Source organism: Emiliania huxleyi (genome assembly GCF_000372725.1).
Source record: "Emiliania huxleyi CCMP1516 unplaced genomic scaffold EMIHUscaffold_317, whole genome shotgun sequence".
NCBI classification, from domain to species: Eukaryota; Haptophyta; order Isochrysidales; family Noelaerhabdaceae; genus Emiliania; species Emiliania huxleyi.
Window position 1 is genome coordinate 57,896 of NW_005199626.1, and position 19,899 is coordinate 77,794.

A 19,899-nucleotide genomic window follows, 5' to 3' on the forward strand; every position below is an offset into this window, starting at 1 on the left:
CCGCTCCCATGCTGCACAGCACGAGGCGCAAGCTCACCGTGCGGTGCTCCGGAGCCGGGAAGAGCGGCACCGCCACCGTGTCGAAGAGCTTGTACGGCGGCTGCAGCAGCACCTGCGGCGTCTGCTGGAAAAAGTTGCGGAACGGAACGCCGCCGAAGCTAGGGTCCTGCTCGTGGACCATGGCGATGGCGATGCGCCGATCCATCGCCGCTTGCACGAGGCGCGCGACAACGCCGCCGTAGTCCAGAAAGGTCTTATCGTTCAGGTAGAGCAGGAACACTACGTGCCCGGAGAGCGGGGCCGCGTTGGCTCCCTCGAGCGCCTCCTCCGCATCGCGGATCACGACCGCAGTAACCGCCTCGGCGCTGGCGGTAGAGCCGCGCCCCTCCCCCGCCGCCGTCTTGACCAGCTCCGACAAATCGAGGACGCCGACGTTGCCGCGGCACACGAGGATGGTGACGGGGCCGCTGAAGGCAACGGGGCCCGCCTGGCCGGGTACCATCACGCCGTCGGCGAGCTCGGCCGGGCGGCTCGCGTAGAAAGGAGAGTGCAGCAGCATCCGCAGCGCGACAGCCTTGAGCGACTCGAGCTGAAAGGCGTTCACCCGCACCCACACGATCGGCGCCGCCTCCTCAAACACGCGCGCGAGCATCTCGCCTGGCCCGCTGTAGTTAGGGTAGGCAGCAGGGGCGGCCTCGACGCAGTTTTCGCGGCACTCGGCCTTCAGCGCCTCGATCGAGGCGCCGCCCTTTGCCACGTCGGCCTCGAAGATGGGGATGAAGGGCCGATTTGAGGCGAGCGCCGCGTACAGCTCGCGGCGGCAGTTGAAGCTCCTGAAGTATCCGGCGCTGAGGAAGACGAGAAAGGTCATTGCATCGGCTACTGCCTCCTCCAGCCTTCCCACGTCGTCGAGATTGTCGACGTCGAGCCAGATCCGGACGCCGGGGAGGAGAAGTTGGAGTCGCCGCACGACGGTGTGCGTCTGGTCTTGGCCGGTCCCCCAGCAGTGCGAGATGAAGCCGTGGAAGTGGCACTCGGGGGACAGCTCGAGGACAGGGGGGCGGCCGGAGGAGGTGAGGCGTACGGTGGGCATGCGGACGGCGCTGACGGTCTTGAAGAGGACGACGAGCAGCGATGCGATGAGCATTGCGACGGTGAGCACGACGACAAACTCGCTCGCGCCGCGCGCGCTCTCGAAGCCGACGAGGGTCTTGCACATGTCATCGGCGCTCTCGCACAGCTGAATCACGGTGCCGGAGATGAAGCAGCAAGCGAGCAGCAGGTTGGCGGTGCACGCGAGGTAGAGGTCGTCGTCACGCTTGAAGGGCCGGGAGAGGGCGAGGACGGCGAGGTAGAGGGCCGAGAGGAGAGAGGCGACGACGAGGCGGAGGAGCTTGCTCGAGCCGTCATCAGTCTGGATGAAGAGCACCAGCGAAGCGAGGAAGAGCTTGCGGCCCAGATCGACGACCTCCCAGAAGAGCAAGCGCGGGTCGTAGTCGCGCCAGAGGAAGCGGCAGGCTCGGGCGAGGGGGCCAATACGCTGCGCTCGCACCGCGGGGCGAATCCAGAGCAGGAGCGCGAGGAAGGCTAGCGGGACGAGCACCGGCCAGAGTGCGAAGAAGGCCCAGAAATACGCGTCGAGGCCGCGAAATTCGTCGTCGTCGGGGCTACACAGCACGTCGAGGTCGGCCACGAGGTAGCTGCGCCTCTCCCCGGTGAAGGCGTTGATGTCAAACGACTCGCACTGCTTCGCCTTGAAGATGGAGCGAGAGACGGAGGGCAACACGAGGTAGGCGACGAGGATGGCCCAGTAGAGCAGGTGGCGCAGCGTCGCGCGGACAAATTCGCGACGGAGGCTGTCGGCGCGACCAGACAGAAGCCACTCCGCGAGTGCGTAGCAGGCGATGGCGGCGCCTCCGAGCATGATAGAAGCGATCGGCCACAGACCGGCAACCAGGAGCCGCTCAGCCATCGAGCCGATGCACGCGTCCGGGTAGGTGAGGCCGAGCAGATCAAAGCTGATCGCGTCGATGAAGTCGGTCCAGCGCGTAAAGTCCTCGTGCAAGCGGATGCCGTAGACGGGGCCGAGCGTCGCGGCGACCTGGTAGAAGCTGACCAGGATCTTGAACTTGGGCTGGAAGCCAACCTAAGCCAAGACACGGTAGTGTGGTTTGATTGCGGGTGTGTGTGCGTCTGCAAAGGGGCGTGTGAACCTGCGACTCGCAGATGTCAAGACGTGCTCTGAGGCGGCCCCACGCCTCGGCGCGGGCGAGGACGCGGTACAAGACGAGCCCTGTCCCCGCGAGAACGACGACGACCCCCGCCAGGATGCCGAACCGCCCCGTTGTCGGGCAGTCGACGCAGCCTCGCTCCGCGCGGCTGAAGTACTGCTCGTCGCTCACGCACCACTCGCAGAGCGGGCCGGTGTGGCCGAGATCGCAGCCTGGGCCGGCGCCGCCAGACGCCGCGAGACGGCGGCGGGAGGTCTCCGTCGCGCCGCCCGAGCCGCTGCAGTGGTCGGAGGCGTCGCACTTGTGAATCTCGGTGGTGAGGGGCGAGGTGCGCCAGTAGTCGCGCCGGACGCCGAGGGTCTCGAGAGCGGTATTAGTCGCGCAGTTGGCGTTCGGCGGGCACGCTTTACAGTGCTCGGTCGGGAAGCGGAAGATGTCATCCGGAAGGGCGCTCGCGTCCTGCAGGTAGAAGCCCTCCTTGCAGATGGAGCAGGTGACGTCGCCTCTCTTGGAGCTGGTAGGGTAAGGGCAGGGCGTACACTGCGACAGGCCCTCGCTCGCCGCGTAGGTGCCCGCCTCGCACTCCTCGCACTCGATGGTGGAGGCTGCGAAGCGTCCGATCGGGCACAGCTCGCAAGCAGACATGTTGGCCGAAGGGGCGATGCTGCCTGGAGCGCAAGGCGCTGGCTGCGCGGCGCCGCCGGCGCAGAAGCTGCCAGGCGCGCAACCGACGCAATCGTCGAGGCTCTCCAGCGTGGTGAACGCCTTCCCGTTGTAGAAACCGGCGGGGCAGCTCGCGGGCAGCTGAGCGCTGCTTCCCCTCGGACAGAACGTACCCGGCGCGCACTCGAGGCAGCCCGCGGCTCCGGAGTCCGGCTGGTACGTCCCGAGGCCGCAGACGGTGCACTGGCCCTGAGCAGGCTTGGCTGCGGTTCCTGGAGAGCACTCGGAGGGCGCGGCGCCACCTCCCGCGCACGACGAGCCGGCGGGGCACTCGAGGCACTCAGGGTCGCCGCTCCGGTCGGTCAGCCTCGCGTACGTGCCCGCCTCGCACTGCGCGTCCAGCTCGCGCGACGACCCCACCGGGCAAAACTTGCCAGCAGCGCAGCGGACGCAGGCGGCGGCGGCGGGCTGGTCCTGGTAGTAGCCCTGGGCACACAGCTCGCACGCCTCGCTGCGCGCCTCGGCGGCAGCGCTTCCCATGGCACACGGCGTCTGCTGCGTCGAGCCGGTGGTGGCGAAGTGGCCCGGCAAGGCGGCGGTGCACTCGCTCGCGTCGGTGAGGTTGGTGGCGCTCGAGTAGCTGCCTGCAACGCACGGCAGCGCCGCCGCCGCGCCAACAGCGCAGTAGCTGCCCGCCTCGCACGGCTCGCACGCCGTCTTGCCTTCCTCGTCCTGGTACGTGCCGCCGGCGCAGGGCGTGCACGCGCCCTGCCCGTACGCGTCCGTGTACGACCCCTTGGCGCACGCCGTCTGCTGCGTGGAGCCGGTGGTGGCGAAGTGGCCCGGCGAGGCGCCGGTGCACTCGCCCGCGGCGGTGAGGTTGGTGGCGGTCGAGTAGCTGCCCGCAACGCACGGCAGCGGCGCCGACGCGCCCTCGGCGCAGTAGCTGCCCTCCACGCACGGAAGGCAGCTCGTCGCGTTCGACTCGCCCTGGTACGTCCCGCCCGCACAGCTGGCGCACTTGGAGAGGCCGGCCGTGGCGGCGAAAGAGCCCGGCGAGCACTCGGACGGCGGCGCCGCCCCGCCGCCGCACGACGAGCCGGCGGGGCAGTCGAGGCACTCGGGGTCGCCGCTCCGGTCGGTCAGCCTGGCGTACGTGCCCGCCTCGCACTGCGCGTCCAGCTCGCGCGACGACCCCACCGGGCAAAACTTGCCAGCAGCGCAGCGGACGCAGGCGGCGGCGGCGGGCTGGTCCTGGTAGTACCCCTTGGCGCACAGCTCGCACGCGTCGTTGCGGGTGCCGTTGGCGAAGCTGCCCACGCGGCACGCCGTCTGCTCGGTGGAGCCGGTGGTGGCGAAGTGGCCCGGCGTGGCGTCGGTGCACTCGCTCGCGTCGGTCAGATTGGTGGCGCTCGAGTAGCTGCCAGCCTCGCACGGCAGCGCCGCCGCCGCGCCAACAGCGCAGTAGCTTCCCGCCTCGCACGGCTCGCACGCCGTCTTGCCTTCCTCGTCCTGGTACGTGCCGCCGGCGCAGGGCGTGCACGCGCCCTGCCCGTACGCGTCCGTGTACGACCCCTTGGCGCACGCCGTCTGCTGCGTGGAGCCGGTGGTGGCGAAGTGGCCCGGCGAGGCGCCGGTGCACTCGCCCGCGGCGGTGAGGTTGGTGGCGGTCGAGTAGCTGCCCGCAACGCACGGCAGCGGCGCCGACGCGCCCTCGGCGCAGTAGCTGCCCTCCACGCACGGAAGGCAGCTCGTCGCGTTCGACTCGCCCTGGTACGTCCCGCCCGCACAGCTGGCGCACTTGGAGAGGCCGGCCGTGGCGGCGAAAGAGCCCGGCGAGCACTCGGAGGGCGGCGCCGCCCCGCCGCCGCACGACGAGCCGGCGGGGCAGTCGAGGCACTCGGGGTCGCCGCTCCGGTCGGTCAGCCTGGCGTACGTGCCCGCCTCGCACTGCGCGTCCAGCTCGCGCGACGACCCCACCGGGCAAAACTTGCCAGCAGCGCAGCGGACGCAGGCGGCGGCGGCGGGCTGGTCCTGGTAGTACCCCTCGGGGCACAGCTCGCACGCCTCGCTGCGCGCCTCGGCGGCAGCGCTTCCCATGGCACACGGCGTCTGCTGCGTCGAGCCGGTGGTGGCGAAGTGGCCCGGCAAGGCGGCGGTGCACTCGCTCGCGTCGGTGAGGTTGGTGGCGCTCGAGTAGCTGCCTGCAACGCACGGCAGCGCCGCCGCCGCGCCAACAGCGCAGTAGCTGCCCGCCTCGCACGGCTCGCACGCCGTCTTGCCTTCCTCGTCCTGGTACGTGCCGCCGGCGCAGGGCGTGCACGCGCCCTGCCCGTACGCGTCCGTGTACGACCCCTTGGCGCACGCCGTCTGCTGCGTGGAGCCGGTGGTGGCGAAGTGGCCCGGCGAGGCGTCGGTGCACTCGCCCGCGGCGGTGAGGTTGGTGGCGCTCGAGTAGCTGCCCGCAACGCACGGCAGCGGCGCCGACGCGCCCTCGGCGCAGTAGCTGCCCTCCACGCACGGAAGGCAGCTCGTCGCGTTCGACTCGCCCTGGTACGTCCCGCCCGCACAGCTGGCGCACTTGGAGAGGCCGGCCGTGGCGGCGAAAGAGCCCGGCGAGCACTCGGAGGGCGGCGCCGCCCCGCCGCCGCACGACGAGCCGGCGGGGCAGTCGAGGCACTCGGGGTCGCCGCTCCGGTCGGTCAGCCTCGCGTACGTGCCCGCCTCGCACTGCGCGTCCAGCTCGCGCGACGACCCCACCGGGCAAAACTTGCCAGCAGCGCAGCGGACGCAGGCGGCGGCGGCGGGCTGGTCCTGGTAGTACCCCTCGGGGCACAGCTCGCACGCGTCGTTGCGGGTGCCGTTGGCGAAGCTGCCCTCGCGGCACGCCGTCTGCTCGGTGGAGCCGGTGGTGGCGAAGTGGCCCGGCGTGGCGTCGGTGCACTCGCTCGCGTCGGTGAGATTGGTGGCGCTCGAGTAGCTGCCAGCCTCGCACGGCAGCGCCGCCGCCGCGCCAACAGCGCAGTAGCTGCCCGCCTCGCACGGCTCGCACGCCGTCTTGCCTTCCTCGTCCTGGTACGTGCCGCCGGCGCAGGGCGTGCACGCGCCCTGCCCGTACGCGTCCGTGTACGACCCCTTGGCGCACGCCGTCTGCTGCGTGGAGCCGGTGGTGGCGAAGTGGCCCGGCGAGGCGTCGGTGCACTCGCCCGCGGCGGTGAGGTTGGTGGCGGTCGAGTAGCTGCCCGCAACGCACGGCAGCGGCGCCGACGCGCCCTCGGCGCAGTAGCTGCCCTCCACGCACGGAAGGCAGCTCGTCGCGTTCGACTCGCCCTGGTACGTCCCGCCCGCACAGCTGGCGCACTCGGAGAGGCCGGCCGTGGCGGCGAAAGAGCCCGGCGAGCACTCGGAGGGCGGCGCCGCCCCGCCGCCGCACGACGAGCCGGCGGGGCAGTCGAGGCACTCGGGGTCGCCGCTCCGGTCGGTCAGCCTCGCGTACGTGCCCGCCTCGCACTGCGCGTCCAGCTCGCGCGACGACCCCACCGGGCAAAACTTGCCAGCAGCGCAGCGGACGCAGGCGGCGGCGGCGGGCTGGTCCTGGTAGTACCCCTCGGGGCACAGCTCGCACGCGTCGTTGCGGGTGCCGTTGGCGAAGCTGCCCTCACGGCACGCCGTCTGCTCGGTGGAGCCGGTGGTGGCGAAGTGGCCCGGCGTGGCGTCGGTGCACTCGCTCGCGTCGGTGAGGTTGGTGGCGGTCGAGTAGCTGCCAGCCTCGCACGGCAGCGCCGCCGCCGCGCCAACAGCGCAGTGGCTTCCCGCCTCGCACGGCTCGCACGCCGTCTTGCCTTCCTCGTCCTGGTACGTGCCGCCGGCGCAGGGCGTGCACGCGCCCTGCCCGTACGCGTCCGTGTACGACCCCTTGGCGCACGCCGTCTGCTGCGTGGAGCCGGTGGTGGCGAAGTGGCCCGGCGAGGCGTCGGTGCACTCGCCCGCGGCGGTGAGGTTGGTGGCGGTCGAGTAGCTGCCCGCAACGCACGGCAGCGGCGCCGACGCGCCCTCGGCGCAGTAGCTGCCCTCCACGCACGGAAGGCAGCTCGTCGCGTTCGACTCGCCCTGGTACGTCCCGCCCGCACAGCTGGCGCACTCGGAGAGGCCGGCCGTGGCGGCGAAAGAGCCCGGCGAGCACTCGGAGGGCGGCGCCGACCCGCCGCCGCACGACGAGCCGGCGGGGCAGTCGAGGCACTCGGGGTCGCCGCTCCGGTCGGTCAGCCTGGCGTACGTGCCCGCCTCGCACTGCGCGTCCAGCTCGCGCGACGACCCCACCGGGCAAAACTTGCCAGCAGCGCAGCGGACGCAGGCGGCGGCGGCGGGCTGGTCCTGGTAGTACCCCTCGGGGCACAGCTCGCACGCGTCGTTGCGGGTGCCGTTGGCGAAGCTGCCCTCGCGGCACGCCGTCTGCTCGGTGGAGCCGGTGGTGGCGAAGTGGCCCGGCGTGGCGTCGGTGCACTCGCTCGCGTCGGTGAGGTTGGTGGCGCTCGAGTAGCTGCCAGCCTCGCACGGCAGCGCCGCCGCCGAGCCAACAGCGCAGTGGCTTCCCGCCTCGCACGGCTCGCACGCCGTCTTGCCTTCCTCGTCCTGGTACGTGCCGCCGGCGCAGGGCGTGCACGCGCCCTGCCCGTACGCGTCCGTGTACGACCCCTTGGCGCACGCCGTCTGCTGCGTGGAGCCGGTGGTGGCGAAGTGGCCCGGCGAGGCGTCGGTGCACTCGCCCGCGTCGGTGAGGTTGGTGGCGGTCGAGTAGCTGCCCGCAACGCACGGCAGCGGCGCCGACGCGCCCTCGGCGCAGTAGCTGCCCTCCACGCACGGAAGGCAGCTCGTCGCGTTCGACTCGCGCTGGTACGTCCCGCCCGCACAGCTGGCGCACTCGGAGAGGCCGGCCGTGGCGGCGAAAGAGCCCGGCGAGCATTCGGAGGGCGGCGCCGACCCGCCGCCGCACGACGAGCCGGCGGGGCAGTCGAGGCACTCGGGGTCGCCGCTCCGGTCAGTCAGCCTGGCGTACGTGCCCGCCTCGCACTGCGCGTCCAGCTCGCGCGACGACCCCACCGGGCAAAACTTGCCAGCAGCGCAGCGGACGCAGGCGGCGGCGGCGGGCTGGTCCTGGTAGTACCCCTCGGGGCACAGCTCGCACGCGTCGTTGCGGGTGCCGTTGGCGAAGCTGCCCACGCGGCACGCCGTCTGCTCGGTGGAGCCGGTGGTGGCGAAGTGGCCCGGCGTGGCGTCGGTGCACTCGCTCGCGGCGGTGAGGTTGGTGGCGCTCGAGTAGCTGCCAGCCTCGCACGGCAGCGCTGCCGCCGCGCCAACAGCGCAGTGGCTTCCCGCCTCGCACGGCTCGCACGCCGTCTTGCCTTCCTCGTCCTGGTACGTGCCGCCGGCGCAGGGCGTGCACGCGCCCTGCCCGTACGCGTCCGTGTACGACCCCTTGGCGCACGCCGTCTGCTGCGTGGAGCCGGTGGTGGCGAAGTGGCCCGGCGAGGCGTCGGTGCACTCGCCCGCGGCGGTGAGGTTGGTGGCGGTCGAGTAGCTGCCAGCCTCGCACGGCAGCGGCGCCGACGCGCCCTCGGCGCAGTAGCTGCCCTCCACGCACGGAAGGCAGCTCGTCGCGTTCGACTCGCCCTGGTACGTCCCGCCCGCACAGCTGGCGCACTCGGAGAGGCCGGCCGTGGCGGCGAAAGAGCCCGGCGAGCACTCGGAGGGCGGCGCCGCCCCGCCGCCGCACGACGAGCCGGCGGGGCAGTCGAGGCACTCGGGGTCGCCGCTCCGGTCGGTCAGCCTCGCGTACGTGCCCGCCTCGCACTGCGCGTCCAGCTCGCGCGACGACCCCACCGGGCAAAACTTGCCAGCAGCGCAGCGGACGCAGGCGGCGGCGGCGGGCTGGTCCTGGTAGTACCCCTCGGGGCACAGCTCGCACGCGTCGTTGCGGGTGCCGTTGGCGAAGCTGCCCTCGCGGCACGCCGTCTGCTCGGTGGAGCCGGTGGTGGCGAAGTGGCCCGGCGTGGCGTCGGTGCACTCGCTCGCGTCGGTGAGGTTGGTGGCGCTCGAGTAGCTGCCAGCCTCGCACGGCAGCGCTGCCGCCGCGCCAACAGCGCAGTGGCTTCCCGCCTCGCACGGCTCGCACGCCGTCTTGCCTTCCTCGTCCTGGTACGTGCCGCCGGCGCAGGGCGTGCACGCGCCCTGCCCGTACGCGTCCGTGTACGACCCCTTGGCGCACGCCGTCTGCTGCGTGGAGCCGGTGGTGGCGAAGTGGCCCGGCGAGGCGTCGGTGCACTCGCCCGCGGCGGTGAGGTTGGTGGCGGTCGAGTAGCTGCCCGCAACGCACGGCAGCGGCGCCGACGCGCCCTCGGCGCAGTAGCTGCCCTCCACGCACGGAAGGCAGCTCGTCGCGTTCGACTCGCCCTGGTACGTCCCGCCCGCACAGCTGGCGCACTCGGAGAGGCCGGCCGTGGCGGCGAAAGAGCCCGGCGAGCACTCGGAGGGCGGCGCCGCCCCGCCGCCGCACGACGAGCCGGCGGGGCAGTCGAGGCACTCGGGGTCGCCGCTCCGGTCGGTCAGCCTCGCGTACGTGCCCGCCTCGCACTGCGCGTCCAGCTCGCGCGACGACCCCACCGGGCAAAACTTGCCAGCAGCGCAGCGGACGCAGGCGGCGGCGGCGGGCTGGTCCTGGTAGTACCCCTCGGGGCACAGCTCGCACGCGTCGTTGCGGGTGCCGTTGGCGAAGCTGCCCACGCGGCACGCCGTCTGCTCGGTGGAGCCGGTGGTGGCGAAGTGGCCCGGCGTGGCGTCGGTGCACTCGCTCGCGGCGGTGAGGTTGGTGGCGGTCGAGTAGCTGCCAGCCTCGCACGGCAGCGCCGCCGCCGCGCCAACAGCGCAGTAGCTTCCCGCCTCGCACGGCTCGCACGCCGTCTTGCCTTCCTCGTCCTGGTACGTGCCGCCGGCGCAGGGCGTGCACGCGCCCTGCCCGTACGCGTCCGTGTACGACCCCTTGGCGCACGCCGTCTGCTGCGTGGAGCCGGTGGTGGCGAAGTGGCCCGGCGAGGCGTCGGTGCACTCGCCCGCGGCGGTGAGGTTGGTGGCGGTCGAGTAGCTGCCTGCAACGCACGGCAGCGGCGCCGACGCGCCCTCGGCGCAGTAGCTGCCCTCCACGCACGGAAGGCAGCTCGTCGCGTTCGACTCGCCCTGGTACGTCCCGCCCGCACAGCTGGCGCACTCGGAGAGGCCGGCCGTGGCGGCGAAAGAGCCCGGCGAGCACTCGGAGGGCGGCGCCGCCCCGCCGCCGCACGACGAGCCGGCGGGGCAGTCGAGGCACTCGGGGTTGCCGCTCCGGTCGGTCAGCCTCGCGTACGTGCCCGCCTCGCACTGCGCGTCCAGCTCGCGCGACGACCCCACCGGGCAAAACTTGCCAGCAGCGCAGCGGACGCAGGCGGCGGCGGCGGGCTGGTCCTGGTAGTACCCCTCGGGGCACAGCTCGCACGCGTCGTTGCGGGTGCCGTTGGCGAAGCTGCCCTCACGGCACGCCGTCTGCTCGGTGGAGCCGGTGGTGGCGAAGTGGCCCGGCGAGGCGTCGGTGCACTCGCTCGCGTCGGTGAGGTTGGTGGCGCTCGAGTAGCTGCCAGCCTCGCACGGCAGCGCCGCCGCCGCGCCAACGGCGCAGTGGCTTCCCGCCTCGCACGGCTCGCACGCCGTCTTGCCTTCCTCGTCCTGGTACGTGCCGCCGGCGCAGGGCGTGCACGCGCCCTGCCCGTACGCGTCCGTGTACGACCCCTTGGCGCACGCCGTCTGCTGCGTGGAGCCGGTGGTGGCGAAGTGGCCCGGCGAGGCGTCGGTGCACTCGCCCGCGGCGGTGAGGTTGGTGGCGGTCGAGTAGCTGCCCGCAACGCACGGCAGCGGCGCCGACGCGCCCTCGGCGCAGTAGCTGCCCTCCACGCACGGAAGGCAGCTCGTCGCGTTCGACTCGCCCTGGTACGTCCCGCCCGCACAGCTGGCGCACTCGGAGAGGCCGGCCGTGGCGGCGAAAGAGCCCGGCGAGCACTCGGACGGCGGCGCCGCCCCGCCGCCGCACGACGAGCCGGCGGGGCAGTCGAGGCACTCGGGGTCGCCGCTCCGGTCGGTCAGCCTGGCGTACTTGCCCGCCTCGCACTGCGCGTCCAGCTCGCGCGACGACCCCACCGGGCAAAACTTGCCAGCAGCGCAGCGGACGCAGGCGGCGGCGGCGGGCTGGTCCTGGTAGTACCCCTCGGGGCACAGCTCGCACGCGTCGTTGCGGGTGCCGTTGGCGAAGCTGCCCTCGCGGCACGCCGTCTGCTCGGTGGAGCCGGTGGTGGCGAAGTGGCCCGGCGTGGCGTCGGTGCACTCGCTCGCGTCGGTGAGGTTGGTGGCGCTCGAGTAGCTGCCAGCCTCGCACGGCAGCGCCGCCGCCGCGCCAACGGCGCAGTGGCTTCCCGCCTCGCACGGCTCGCACGCCGTCTTGCCTTCCTCGTCCTGGTACGTGCCGCCGGCGCAGGGCGTGCACGCGCCCTGCCCGTACGCGTTCGTGTACGACCCCTTGGCGCACGCCGTCTGCTGCGTGGAGCCGGTGGTGGCGAAGTGGCCCGGCGAGGCGTCGGTGCACTCGCCCGCGGCGGTGAGGTTGGTGGCGGTCGAGTAGCTGCCCGCAACGCACGGCAGCGGCGCCGACGCGCCCTCGGCGCAGTAGCTGCCCTCCACGCACGGAAGGCAGCTCGTCGCGTTCGACTCGCCCTGGTACGTCCCGCCCGCACAGCTGGCGCACTCGGAGAGGCCGGCCGTGGCGGCGAAAGAGCCCGGCGAGCACTCGGAGGGCGGCGCCGCCCCGCCGCCGCACGACGAGCCGGCGGGGCAGTCGAGGCACTCGGGGTCGCCGCTCCGGTCGGTCAGCCTGGCGTACTTGCCCGCCTCGCACTGCGCGTCCAGCTCGCGCGACGACCCCACCGGGCAAAACTTGCCAGCAGCGCAGCGGACGCAGGCGGCGGCGGCGGGCTGGTCCTGGTAGTACCCCTCGGGGCACAGCTCGCACGCGTCGTTGCGGGTGCCGTTGGCGAAGCTGCCCTCGCGGCACGCCGTCTGCTCGGTGGAGCCGGTGGTGGCGAAGTGGCCCGGCGTGGCGTCGGTGCACTCGCTCGCGTCGGTGAGGTTGGTGGCGCTCGAGTAGCTGCCAGCCTCGCACGGCAGCGCCGCCGCCGCGCCAACAGCGCAGTAGCTTCCCGCCTCGCACGGCTCGCACGCCGTCTTGCCTTCCTCGTCCTGGTACGTGCCGCCGGCGCAGGGCGTGCACGCGCCCTGCCCGTACGCGTCCGTGTACGACCCCTTGGCGCACGCCGTCTGCTGCGTGGAGCCGGTGGTGGCGAAGTGGCCCGGCGAGGCGTCGGTGCACTCGCCCGCGGCGGTGAGGTTGGTGGCGGTCGAGTAGCTGCCCGCAACGCACGGCAGCGGCGCCGACGCGCCCTCGGCGCAGTAGCTGCCCTCCACGCACGGAAGGCAGCTCGTCGCGTTCGACTCGCCCTGGTACGTCCCGCCCGCACAGCTGGCGCACTTGGAGAGGCCGGCCGTGGCGGCGAAAGAGCCCGGCGAGCACTCGGAGGGCGGCGCCGCCCCGCCGCCGCACGACGAGCCGGCGGGGCAGTCGAGGCACTCGGGGTCGCCGCTCCGGTCGGTCAGCCTGGCGTACTTGCCCGCCTCGCACTGCGCGTCCAGCTCGCGCGACGACCCCACCGGGCAAAACTTGCCAGCAGCGCAGCGGACGCAGGCGGCGGCGGCGGGCTGGTCCTGGTAGTACCCCTCGGGGCACAGCTCGCACGCGTCGTTGCGGGTGCCGTTGGCGAAGCTGCCCTCGCGGCACGCCGTCTGCTCGGTGGAGCCGGTGGTGGCGAAGTGGCCCGGCGAGGCGTCGGTGCACTCGCTCGCGTCGGTGAGGTTGGTGGCGCTCGAGTAGCTGCCAGCCTCGCACGGCAGCGCCGCCGCCGCGCCAACAGCGCAGTAGCTTCCCGCCTCGCACGGCTCGCACGCCGTCTTGCCTTCCTCGTCCTGGTACGTGCCGCCGGCGCAGGGCGTGCACGCGCCCTGCCCGTACGCGTCCGTGTACGACCCCTTGGCGCACGCCGTCTGCTGCGTGGAGCCGGTGGTGGCGAAGTGGCCCGGCGAGGCGTCGGTGCACTCGCCCGCGGCGGTGAGGTTGGTGGCGGTCGAGTAGCTGCCCGCAACGCACGGCAGCGGCGCCGACGCGCCCTCGGCGCAGTAGCTGCCCTCCACGCACGGAAGGCAGCTCGTCGCGTTCGACTCGCCCTGGTACGTCCCGCCCGCACAGCTGGCGCACTCGGAGAGGCCGGCCGTGGCGGCGAAAGAGCCCGGCGAGCACTCGGAGGGCGGCGCCGCCCCGCCGCCGCACGACGAGCCGGCGGGGCAGTCGAGGCACTCGGGGTCGCCGCTCCGGTCGGTCAGCCTGGCGTACGTGCCCGCCTCGCACTGCGCGTCCAGCTCGCGCGACGACCCCACCGGGCAAAACTTGCCAGCAGCGCAGCGGACGCAGGCGGCGGCGGCGGGCTGGTCCTGGTAGTACCCCTCGGGGCACAGCTCGCACGCGTCGTTGCGGGTGCCGTTGGCGAAGCTGCCCTCGCGGCACGCCGTCTGCTCGGTGGAGCCGGTGGTGGCGAAGTGGCCCGGCGTGGCGGCGGTGCACTCGCTCGCGTCGGTGAGGTTGGTGGCGGTCGAGTAGCTGCCAGCCTCGCACGGCAGCGCCGCCGCCGCGCCAACAGCGCAGTGGCTTCCCGCCTCGCACGGCTCGCACGCCGTCTTGCCTTCCTCGTCCTGGTACGTGCCGCCGGCGCAGGGCGTGCACGCGCCCTGCCCGTACGCGTCCGTGTACGACCCCTTGGCGCACGCCGTCTGCTGCGTGGAGCCGGTGGTGGCGAAGTGGCCCGGCGAGGCGTCGGTGCACTCGCCCGCGGCGGTGAGGTTGGTGGCGGTCGAGTAGCTGCCAGCCTCGCACGGCAGCGGCGCCGACGCGCCCACGGCGCAGTAGCTGCCCTCCACGCACGGAAGGCAGCTCGTCGCGTTCGACTCGCCCTGGTACGTCCCGCCCGCACAGCTGGCGCACTCGGAGAGGCCGGCCGTGGCGGCGAAAAAGCCCGGCGAGCACTCGGAGGGCGGCGCCGCCCCGCCGCCGCACGACGAGCCGGCGGGGCAGTCGAGGCACTCGGGGTCGCCGCTCCGGTCGGTCAGCCTCGCGTACGTGCCCGCCTCGCACTGCGCGTCCAGCTCGCGCGACGACCCCACCGGGCAAAACTTGCCAGCAGCGCAGCGGACGCAGGCGGCGGCGGCGGGCTGGTCCTGGTAGTACCCCTCGGGGCACAGCTCGCACGCGTCGTTGCGGGTGCCGTTGGCGAAGCTGCCCTCGCGGCACGCCGTCTGCTCAGTGGAGCCGGTGGTGGCGAAGTGGCCCGGCGTGGCGTCGGTGCACTCGCTCGCGTCGGTGAGGTTGGTGGCGCTCGAGTAGCTGCCAGCCTCGCACGGCAGCGCCGCCGCTGCGCCAACAGCGCAGTGGCTTCCCGCCTCGCACGGCTCGCACGCCGTCTTGCCTTCCTCGTCCTGGTACGTGCCGCCGGCGCAGGGCGTGCACGCGCCCTGCCCGTACGCGTCCGTGTACGACCCCTTGGCGCACGCCGTCTGCTGCGTGGAGCCGGTGGTGGCGAAGTGGCCCGGCGAGGCGTCGGTGCACTCGCCCGCGGCGGTGAGGTTGGTGGCGGTCGAGTAGCTGCCCGCAACGCACGGCAGCGGCGCCGACGCGCCCTCGGCGCAGTAGCTGCCCTCCACGCACGGAAGGCAGCTCGTCGCGTTCGACTCGCCCTGGTACGTCCCGCCCGCACAGCTGGCGCACTCGGAGAGGCCGGCCGTGGCGGCGAAAGAGCCCGGCGAGCACTCGGAGGGCGGCGCCGCCCCGCCGCCGCACGACGAGCCGGCGGGGCAGTCGAGACACTCGGGGTCTCCGCTCCGGTCGGTCAGCCTCGCGTACGTGCCCGCCGCGCACTGCGCGTCCAGCTCGCGCGACGACCCCACCGGGCAAAACTTGCCAGCAGCGCAGCGGACGCAGGCGGCGGCGGCGGGCTGGTCCTGGTAGTACCCCTCGGGGCACAGCTCGCACGCGTCGTTGCGGGTGCCGTTGGCGAAGCTGCCCTCGCGGCACGCCGTCTGCTCGGTGGAGCCGGTGGTGGCGAAGTGGCCCGGCGTGGCGTCGGTGCACTCGCTCGCGTCGGTGAGGTTGGTGGCGCTCGAGTAGCTGCCAGCCTCGCACGGCAGCGCCGCCGCCGCGCCCTCGGCGCAGTGGCTTCCCGCCTCGCACGGCTCGCACGCCGTCTTGCCTTCCTCGTCCTGGTACGTGCCGCCGGCGCAGGGCGTGCACGCGCCCTGCCCGTACGCGTCCGTGTACGACCCCTTGGCGCACGCTGTCTGCTGCGTGGAGCCGGTGGTGGCGAAATGGCCCGGCGAGGCGTCGGTGCACTCGCCCGCGGCGGTGAGGTTGGTGGCGGTCGAGTAGCTGCCCGCAACGCACGGCAGCGGCGCCGACGCGCCCTCGGCGCAGTAGCTGCCCTCCACGCACGGAAGGCAGCTCGTCGCGTTCGACTCGCCCTGGTACGTCCCGCCCGCACAGCTGGCGCACTCGGAGAGGCCGGCCGTGGCGGCGAAAGAGCCCGGCGAGCACTCGGAGGGCGGCGCCGCCCCGCCGCCGCACGACGAGCCGGCGGGGCAGTCGAGGCACTCGGGGTCGCCGCTCCGGTCGGTCAGCCTCGCGTACGTGCCCGCCGCGCACTGCGCGTCCAGCTCGCGCGACGAGCCCACCGGGCAAAACTTGCCAGCAGCGCAGCGGACGCAGGCGGCCTTGCCGGTCTCGTTCTGGAAGTAGCCCTTGGGGCACAGCTCGCACGCGTCGTTGCGAATGCCGTTGGCGAAGCTGCCCTCGCGGCACGCCGTCTGCTCGGTGGAGCCGGTGGTGGCGAAGTGGCCCGGCGTGGCGTCGGTGCACTCGCTCGCGTCGGTGAGGTTGGTGGCGCTCGAGTAGCTGCCAGCCTCGCACGGCAGCGCCGCCGCCGCGCCAACAGCGCAGTGGCTTCCCGCCTCGCACGGCTCGCACGCCGTCTTGCCTTCCTCGTCCTGGTACGTGCCGCCGGCGCAGGGCGTGCACGCGCCCTGCCCGTACGCGTCCGTGTACGACCCCTTGGCGCACGCCGTCTGCTGCGTGGAGCCGGTGGTGGCGAAGTGGCCCGGCGAGGCGTCGGTGCACTCGCCCGCGGCGGTGAGGTTGGTGGCGGTCGAGTAGCTGCCCGCAACGCACGGCAGCGGCGCCGACGCGCCCTCGGCGCAGTAGCTGCCCTCCACGCACGGAAGGCAGCTCGTCGCGTTCGACTCGCCCTGGTATGTCCCGCCCGCACAGCTGGCGCACTCGGAGAGGCCGGCCGTGGCGGCGAAAGAGCCCGGCGAGCACTCGGAGGGCGGCGCCGCCCCGCCGCCGCACGACGAGCCGGCGGGGCAGTCGAGGCACTCGGGGTCGCCGCTCCGGTCGGTCAGCCTGGCGTACTTGCCCGCCTCGCACTGCGCGTCCAGCTCGCGCGACGACCCCACCGGGCAAAACTTGCCAGCAGCGCAGCGGACGCAGGCGGCGGCGGCGGGCTGGTCCTGGTAGTACCCCTCGGGGCACGGCGTGGTAATCGTGGTCGTCTCGACGTTGGCCGTCGCGCCCTGAACAGGAGGGCGGGAGACTGGCGGTTGAGCGGCGAGCGGGGGGGGAGGCCGCATGTATGCAGGCGGCGAGCACCGAGTCTGTGGTCGACGGCGTGGAGCCGCGGGGCACCTTGCCGGTGCCGCCGAGGATGCCCTCGTTGCCGTCCCTTCCGAGCAGGGCCCCGAACCGGTTGTTGCCGCCGACCGGGGCGGTGCTCTTGGCGCGGACGATCGGGGCGGACGCGCCCTTGCGCCCCTTCTTGCGGCGCTTCTTGCGGCGCGGGTTCGACGGGGTGGTCCTGTCGGGGATGCCCTGCGCACGCGCAAGCGGTGGGTGCGTCAACAGTTGAGGCTCTGCGTTGCACCGCAGCGTGCGAGGCGCTCACCGCCGGGGCGAGCTTCTCCGCTGGCGGAGACTCCTTGGCCGAGACGGTCCAGTCGGCGTCGCCCTACGCATCAATGAAAGCGGGGTGGGTCAAGGGGTGGGTCGGCAGACGCACGGCGCAGAATGCAAGGCGCTCGCCGCCGCGGCGGGCGTCTCCTCCGGAACCTCCTCGCTCGACGGCAGCGGCGCGCCGCCGGTCGCCACCGGCGTGAGAGCCGGGGCGTTTGTGGTGACGCCGTTGGGGGCCGTCGGTGGGTCGGTCGGGGTGGTGCTCTTGGAACAGTCGACCAGGTTGGGCTCGCCCAACCCGTTGGGGTCGACGCGGCCGATCGGGGTTGGGTTCTTGGTGGTCTTCTTGGAGCGGTCGATCAGGTTGGGCTCGCCCTTGCGCTCGATCTTGCGGAGCGGGGAGGGGGTCTTCCACCCGTCGATGACCTGCGCGCGCGTGCCGTGCGGCAGACGAGAGGTCACAGGGTCAATGTAAGTGCCCGCCTGTTGGACTCGCGTGTCCCCGCAATACCCGCGGGTGCTTCTGCTGGGAGGTGCTCACCGTCGGGGCGGCCGTCTCCTTGTTCGAAACGTTCCAGTCGCCCTACGCGTCGAATGCGGGATGGAGTTCACAGAGTGGGCCGGCAGACGCCGGCGCGCACAATGCCAGGCGCTCGCCGCCGGGGCGGCGGGCTTCTTCTCCGGAAAGTCCTTGATCGACGGCAGCGGCGCGCCGCCGGCCGCCGCCGGCTTGAGGGCCGTGGCGACCTTGGTGGCCGGCTTGAGCGCCGGGTCGTTCTTGATGACGCCGGTCTCGTCAACGCAGGCCTCCGCGCCAGACTCTGCCGCAGGGATGTCCTTCTTGAGGGGCGTAAACTTGGACCAGAAAACGGCGGGCGGGCTCGGCGCGTGGGTGGCGAACATGGCCTTGGGCTTGTCCGAGTCGACCGCGCCCGCGTCGGGCGCCTTTACCGCGGCCGGGTCTTTCTTGAGGACGTCCTCCGTGCCAGACTTCGCCACGGAGATGTCCTTGACGCTCTTGACGCCGCACGCCTGTGGGCGAGGGAGAGTACGCGCAGGCTTTCGGAGACGGGAGAGGGATGATCACAATCCTGGCGTGCGCACGCGCACCTTGGCTCCGAGGAGCGAAGGCGACACCGACTCGGAGATGACGATCGTGATGCGGCCGTCGTCAGCCGGCACGATTCCGACCTTCGCGAAGGACTTCATCGGCGAAGACTCGCCCGCGACGTTGCCGCCGCCCGCGTCAATGCCGTCCTTGAGCGGGCTGGGCTCGCTCTCGGGCGGGATGCCGACGGCCTTGGCCTTGGCCTTGGCCGAGTCGACCGTGCCCGCGGCGGGCGCCTCTGCCGAAGGGTCTTTCTTGATGATGCTCTCGTCGGAGGCCTCCGCGCCAGACTTTGCGGGGACGTCCTTCACGAGGGCGTTCTTGGCGCCGCACGCCTGTGGGCCAGGGACGATACGGCGGCGTTGGGACGGGAGATCGCGCTGATAGGATGAACACGCGCATAGACAGGCACCTCGGCTCCGAGGAGCGAAGGGGATTCCGACGCAAACGAGAGGACGATTGTGACTCGGCCTCCGTCGCTGGCCGGCACGAAGCCAACCTTCGCTTTGTAGTCGATGTTGTCCATGATCGAGTTGTCCTGTGCAAGTCGCATCATCATGAAGGTTGAGACGGGCCCTTGCATTGCATGTGCACAAACAGCTATATTCGCTTTGTGGAGGTGTACGGGGTCTGAAATGAGAGGGATGGGGGACGGGGGACAAAGTCGATCAGCCTGCGGGGCGGGGTGGGGTGCGGGAAGCGGGCTCAAGATGCTTGGACACGCGCGGCAGCTGGCTGGCAGAGGAGAGGGACGGCAGACGCTCGGCGACGAAGGGCTGATGGACGTAACTGACGGCAGAGAAGGCGGTGTGGCAGAGGAGCAGGCGGACAGGCGGAGGCGGCGGTCCCTCAAGGGCGGCGGCGGCGGCGGAGAGTGGCGGAGGGCAGCGGAGGGCGGCGGCGCCCCGCCGCCGCACGACGAGCCGGCGGGGCAGTCGAGGACAGTCGGAGGTAGCCGCTCCGGTCGGTCAGCCTCGCGTACGTGCCCGCCTCGCACTGCGCGTCCAGCTCGCGCGACGATCCCGCCGGGCAAAACTTGCCAGCAGCGCAGCGGACGCAGGCGGCCTTGCCGGTCTCGTTCTGGAAGTACCCCTCGGGGCACAGCTCGCACGCGTCGTTGCGAATGCCGTTGGCGAAGCTGCCCTCGCGGCACGCCGTCTGCTCGGTGGAGCCGGTGGTGGCGAAGTGGCCCGGCGAGGCGTCGGTGCACTCGCTCGCGTCGGTGAGGTTGGTGGCGCTCGAGTAGCTGCCAGCCTCGCACGGCAGCGCCGCCGCCGCGCCAACGGCGCAGTGGCTTCCCGCCTCGCACGGCTCGCACGCCGTCTTGCCTTCCTCGTCCTGGTACGTGCCGCCGGCGCAGGGCGTGCACGCGCCCTGCCCGTACGCGTTCGTGTACGACCCCTTGGCGCACGCTGTCTGCTGCGTGGAGCCGGTGGTGGCGAAGTGGCCCGGCGAGGCGTCGGTGCACTCGCCCGCGGCGGTGAGGTTGGTGGCGGTCGAGTAGCTGCCCGCAACGCACGGCAGCGGCGCCGACGCGCCCTCGGCGCAGTAGCTGCCCTCCACGCACGGAAGGCAGCTCGTCGCGTTCGACTCGCCCTGGTACGTCCCGCCCGCACAGCTGGCGCACTCGGAGAGGCCGGCCGTGGCGGCGACTGAGCCCGGCGAGCACTCGGACGGCGGCGCCGCCCCGCCGCCGCACGACGAGCCGGCGGGGCAGGCGAGGC

General features: G+C 72.9%; 1 protein-coding gene across 1 annotated transcript; it reads right to left on the bottom strand.

Moving 5' to 3' along the window:
* Positions 1–16,803: 16,803 nt before the first annotated feature.
* On the bottom strand, positions 16,804–18,758 carry EMIHUDRAFT_240843 (hypothetical protein; the record flags this gene model as incomplete). The annotated part of the gene is made up of 7 exons (XM_005774238.1): positions 16,804–16,986; positions 17,060–17,122; positions 17,224–17,493; positions 17,579–17,650; positions 17,815–18,099; positions 18,178–18,510; positions 18,588–18,758. Coding segments are annotated over 7 exons (1,377 nt in total), but the record flags the coding sequence as incomplete, so codon positions are not given.
* Positions 18,759–19,899: the final 1,141 nt, after the last annotated feature.